The sequence below is a fragment of the Calcarisporiella thermophila genome (assembly GCF_041956535.1).
Source record: "Calcarisporiella thermophila strain CBS 279.70 unplaced genomic scaffold VTP21scaffold_5, whole genome shotgun sequence".
In the NCBI taxonomy this organism is placed as follows: Eukaryota; Fungi; Calcarisporiellomycota; class Calcarisporiellomycetes; order Calcarisporiellales; family Calcarisporiellaceae; genus Calcarisporiella; species Calcarisporiella thermophila.
Window position 1 is genome coordinate 1,332,671 of NW_027192195.1, and position 6,192 is coordinate 1,338,862.

The 6,192-nt window shown below is 39.2% G+C and overlaps 1 protein-coding gene across 1 annotated transcript; it reads left to right on the top strand.

Moving 5' to 3' along the window:
- Positions 1 to 1,775: 1,775 nt before the first annotated feature.
- VTP21DRAFT_9643 (uncharacterized protein) lies at positions 1,776 to 5,444 on the top strand (the record flags this gene model as incomplete). Its single annotated transcript, XM_069400622.1, has 7 exons — positions 1,776 to 2,241; positions 2,391 to 2,457; positions 2,523 to 3,630; positions 3,701 to 3,803; positions 3,864 to 4,227; positions 4,282 to 4,403; positions 4,465 to 5,444. 7 exons carry the CDS (start codon positions 1,776 to 1,778, stop codon positions 5,442 to 5,444), a joined length of 3,210 nt encoding a protein of 1,069 aa, XP_069254530.1.
- Positions 5,445 to 6,192: the final 748 nt, after the last annotated feature.

The following is a 6,192-nucleotide window of genomic DNA, read 5'->3' on the forward strand; positions in this document are numbered from 1 at the left end:
TGTACCGCGAAACGATTTAACAATTTAATTTGCGACTAAGCCTAACACATGCGACGGCTTAGTCGAAATGGAATAAGCAGCCATAAGTCCACGTTTCACTATGGAGAGGCCGTTTATTGGTAGAATTTGAGCTACTTCCAGAGGTATATAGAGAAAAAATAAAATAAAATTAAAAGTTGCGGATAAAAATATCGAAGAATTTAAAGTTAATGGAATTTAGTAAATCACTGTATGCTAAATACTGAAGTATGGGGATTAAGGCTATACAACTGTGTCGATTATCAATTCTGACCCTTTGACCATTCCCAAGAAGAGTGAGAATTAAATCATCTAATAAAGAGCTGTAGATATTACACTAATTATAATAAAAAAAATAAAACTAAAAAATGAAGGGAGGGATTGCGAATCATGGACTTATGACCTCCTATTCCATTTCGACCAAGTCGTAGAATGAGCTAGGCTTAGTATCAAATTTGCATAATCAACTCAACATACTCCAAGGTTATGCTTTTAAAATTCACTATCTCCTATTGTACCTGTACTATGCGAAAAATATGTCAAAGTGTTAAAATAAACTTAAAGGCTGAGAACAAAAAATTTTATGTCACGTGCGGAAAAATTCACAACTCCGATTTATCCATTTCTCCATACAAATTCTATTAGGTTCAACCCAAATATATATTTCGTTAAATCTATTTCACCTACTGATATATTTATAATTGATTATGTGAATATGTATTTAGACTTATTATTCGAGTGGTAGAAATACATTAGTATAATTGACAATATAATAAACGCTTTTTCATCCCCACTCAGCTTTTAAATATAGAAGTGATTACAAGCCCGATCACTTGTCAAAGCATAAAAGCGTTAATGCTCCAAGCCAAATGTTGCCGGGGTCATCTCTTTGCCGCACACAAAGCTTTTCCGAAGTGCAATAAGATTGTCTCGACGAGACTTAGCCAAAGCTCCAGTCACTTGGTTTGACTCAAGACAAGTCCGCTAAGTTAATATAGGCTACAAATAAAGGCTTTGATACACCATGTTTCTTTGCAAAGCAATTCAAATTCTCTCCTCGAATACTGCAGCATGATTTTGGGTTAAGTTACACGTTAATCTTGATCTAAGTAGATTAAGCTTAAATATTGATAATGTAAATTGTATTACCTCGAGGTCAGTCGTAATCTATAAATATTGTAAGAATATTTTTATTTATTTCAGGTGACCCTACCCAAAAATAAGGATAGCTCATTTTACGCAACCTATGGAGTTTTCATCATCGAATAGCACCAATAATACTAAATCCGCTTCATGGATAAAAAGTAAAAATATATTCAATAATTTATTCTTCAAAAAGCCAAAACAAAACGAATATAAGAAAATATCCCAAATATCATATTTTAATGTTTACCGATATGCTAGTAAGGTTGATATGGTGTTGATTTTGTAGGTACATAATCAAAAGGATATCACCTACAGGTATTAATTAAATATCTCATATAGGTTCGGAATATTTTCCAGTATTACGGCAGGCATTTTGAGATCGTTTATTATCCTATTCCTATGGAAGGCTGCCGCTGCCATAAATACGATAGGAGACCCTAATTCTAACATTCAGAACATGACTGAAATTCTTGCTACGTTTTTGGGGTTGGTCGTTTCACTTGTGCTTACTTCATACTTGTCAAATTGCTTTTGGTCACTTGCCGGCGAAAACCAGACAAATGTAAGAGACTAGCCCCATGTTTCCTTCAAACATATTTTAATTGCAATATATGACATTTGCACAGCGTATCCGCGAGCTCTACTTCCACGCAATACTCCACCAGGATCAGAGCTGGTTTGACCTGAATCAGACAGAGTCACTCAACACTCGTCTCTCCTCTGATACATTACTAATCCAAGATGGTCTCTCAGAAAAAGTTGGTTTTCTCCTGATGGACACGTCGCTTACTATATCTAGTTTTGTGTTGGCATTTTATGTTGGGTGGAGGGTAGCAGTTGTATTGCTTGCGATGGTTCCGTTGCTCGTGTTCACGGGTTATGCAGATGGGCGGGTAATAAATAGACAGACCGAGAAAGTCCAGGATGCTTATTCCAGTGCCGGTGCCTTAATGGAACAGTGCATTGCCGGAATTCGCACGGTCACCGCCTTCTCCATGCAGCGTCAATTTGCCAATCTATTCAATTCATATCTAAATATTGCCTATCAAGTCGGCGTTCAAGGAGCTATGAAAGTTGGTGAGGAAGTCAACACTAATATTTCCTATGCGATTAACTAAGCTTTATGTTTGATTGAACTTAAGGGATTTGTACGGGTTTGGTAGACTTTTTTTATTTCAGCGCATATAGCTTTGGGTTTTGGTATAGTGCGCGCTTAATTTCTCAAGGAACCGTGTCTAGCATGACAGCATTACAAGCATTTTTTTTAGTACTCGCGGGATCATATAAAATAGGGTAACTTCATTTATCTATCCTTTACAAAACCCAAAATGTAAACTTTACCGATCGAATATTTACAGTGAGATTCTACCAAATTACAAGGCGCTTGTGGAAGCTCAGGTAGCAGCGAGTAAAATATTCGCAGCCATTGACCAGAAGCCAGTTATCACTTCTACTATCAAATCCCAGAAAAAGCCTGTAAGAACTTGCCAGGGAGAAATTACATTTTGTGATGTTCATTTCAGTTATCCTTCCCGCCCAACTATCTCAGTATTGTCGGGAGTTGACATTACCATTCCTAGCGGCAAAACTATCGCACTAGTTGGTGCCTCTGGAGGTGGAAAATCCACCATAACCCAGTTAATCCAGCGCGTTTATGATCCAACTTCAGGCAAGATTTTACTAGATGGTGTGGATTTATGTAACTTTGATGTAAGCTGGTTGAGAAAGCAGATTGGAATGGTTGATCAGGAGCCAGTTCTATTTGATGATACTATACGCAATAATATCGCCCTTGGTGCGCCCGATCGCAATTTGACGCAAAATGAGATCGAAGAAGCATGCATCATGGCAAACTGCCACGACTTCATTAGCAATCTACCCCATGGATACGAGACAAGGGTTGGAGAGCTAGGCTCTCAGCTATCCGGAGGTCAAAAACAGCGCATTGCCATAGCAAGGGCCCTTATTCGTAACCCAGCAATCCTGCTATTGGATGAGGCTACTTCCGCACTTGATACTAGATCGGAAAAACTGGTTCAAGAGGCCTTGAAGAATGCTTCTCAAAATCGAACTACAATAATCATTGCACATCGACTTTCCACGATCCGTGAGGCAGATCGGATCATAGTTGTGGAAAAAGGAAAGATAGTCGAGCAGGGTACGCACGCACAATTGATGGCAAATAAGTGTACATACATGTCGTACGTGCAGAAACAACAACTCAGAACTGACGAAAGCCATAACGAAGAGGACTTCATTGATATATCACACAATAAAAAGAGTAACAAAGAAACAGATAGCAGAACCTATATTACAAGCGAATCAAGGCATAGTAATCAAATGGCTGAGCCTATTGGAGCTGAAATTATTTCAGAAAAACGGCCAATATATAGGACGATGTGCATGATGTCCCAGGACTGGAAGTTCATGGGGTTAGCCGCATTTGGTGCCCTTATTTATGGAGGTGTAAGTAAACTTTCAGCATGTGTTTGGCGTTGTAAAGTAACCTTTGGATTTTCTTCAATATTCTTTCCAGGTCGATCCTGTGCTGGGTTTGTTAATTGGCCGTATGTTAAGCATTCTAAATCTACCGTTGGAACAAATAGAAGAAGCCTCCAAGTTTTGGTGTCTCATCTATCGTAATTAACCCTAATTTTGATTATTTTATCATACTTTAATATACATGCTTTATGAAATAGTGGCTATAGCCATCATAGGATTTTTTGCGGTTGTTCTAAGAAATGGAATTACACTTTTTTGTGGCGAACGTCTAATTCGACGGTTACGAGCTCAAACATTCAACAACCTCTTGCGACAAGAAATGACCTTTTTCGACCATCCTGGACGCACTTCAAGTGCCCTTACATCAGGGTTTGCAAAAGACGCCACATTAGTAATAGAGTTACCAAAATTACTTATCATCAATGGAGGAAATGCTCTTTCGACAGCTTTTATCGGACTATTCATAAGCTTTAGCTACGGGTGGAAATTATCACTGATGCTACTACCGACGATGCCTCTTATTATCGGTGCATTGATCTTCCGCATGAAATCATTGCAAGGGTAACAGTAAATAGTTGCACAATTTAGATGGAATTTCCTAAAAAGACTCTCTAGTTTTTCAGGCAAGATGGAAAAGGAGTACCGGATAGCTGGAACGGTCGCTGGTGAAGCAATTCGAGAGATAAGAACTATCCGATCGCTCGGAGTGGAAAGGGTTTTCGAGAAGAAGTATGCAGGTTGGTATTAACCTAACTTCTATTTTTCAGTCAAATATAACTCCTATCATTTTTTCAATAGAGTGTTGTCAGGTACCCCATGGGTTTGCATTGAAGAAAGCCTTTATTACTTCTATCGGGTTTGGATTATCTCAAGGGCTGTATTATTTTGTCTACCTCTTGGGACTGTATCTTGGGGCGCGACTCATGCATTCGGGTGAAATGACCTCTCAACAAGTCTCAGTAGTACTCTTTACGGTTGTATGGACATCCATAGCATTAAGTGAACTCTCTGCTCACTTGTCAAATTTTGTAAAAGCCAAGCAAGCTGCTATCAACCTATTCGCTTTGCTAGATAAAAAATCGACAATCGATCCAGATGCACCGGGTAAATGTATAGTGATAGCTCCAGGAACTGCAGAATTGCAAAATGTTGAATTCGCCTACCCGATGAGACCCGACGCATTGATATGCAAAAATATATCGGTGTTAATTCAACAGCATCAAAAGGTCGCCATAGTAGGCCCTAGTGGGTGTGGTAAATCAACCATCATTTCTCTGCTACTCCGATGGTACAACTGCAATAAGGGTGCGGTATCGGTTGAGGGTGTCAATGTCAAGGAGTGGCAAGTCGATTCTATGCGACAAAAAATTGGGTATGTCGGCCAAGAGCCTGTACTTTTCGATATGACCGTGAAAGAAAATATCTTGCTCGGATGCCGAAAGGGTCAAGTGGTGACGCAAGAGGAGATAGAAGAGGTGGCAAAAAAGGCAAACATACACGACTTTATCTGCAGTCTTCCCAATGGCTACCACACACGGGTAGGCGATAAGGGAAAGCAACTTTCTGGGGGTCAGAAGCAGAGGGTGGCCATCGCGAGAGCACTGTTGAGGAATCCTGAAATTTTGCTATTGGATGAAGCCACCAGTGCTCTGGATTCTGACTCAGAAAAGGTGGTGCAAGAGGCACTGGATTCTGCAATGGTAGGCCGCACGACACTGGTTATTGCCCATAGACTTTCAACTGTACAGGACTCGAATCTCATCAGTGAGTACTTTTGAATCCCTTGAAATATGTGAACGACTCTAATCCCATAGTAATAGTTGTAATGAAAGATGGCGAGATACAGGAAGTAGGGTAAGGCATTTTGTTTATATAACATCTAATATTGAATTGATACACAAGAAAAATAATAGAACGCATGCCGAGCTACTTGCGCGTCCTGGCATCTATCGTGAGCTAGTGAGACAACAGAATCTCAATCATTAATGCTTTATCATCGATTATTCTTCAGTATTTATATTTACTCATGTGCTCTGTAAGCGAGTGTTTTATGGTGATAGCAAGGTTCATAGGGAAAAATTGTCCGATTCATTTTTAATTCCAGAAAATTGGCAACGTATCTTAGAAAATTTTATTTTCAAAAATTCTTTGCATGAGGGTGGCTTATTACTCTTCATGATTCCATAGTGTACGTCATCATGAACTTTCCTCTTATTAGATAATAGAGATACATTAAGGAGTCAAAAGGAGGACGAAATTGTTAATTTGTTTCGAGGATAAATTTCAATGCTAGTGGATAATTGAAGGTTGAATTGCTTTGTTATCAATGAGTCCTGTTGCATGCTGTTGCTTTCCAATCTGTATAAAGTAAGTGAAAGTTAAGTAAGAATAGTGTAGGCAACAATGAGGCGCAAGTTTAGACTCTATCGACAGCTTCACCGGAGACAATCTCCAGGGTAATGGATCTGTTTGCATGATGATACTTCGAGAATTATGGTCGAGTAACCGCCGTTTGAGGAACTTTTT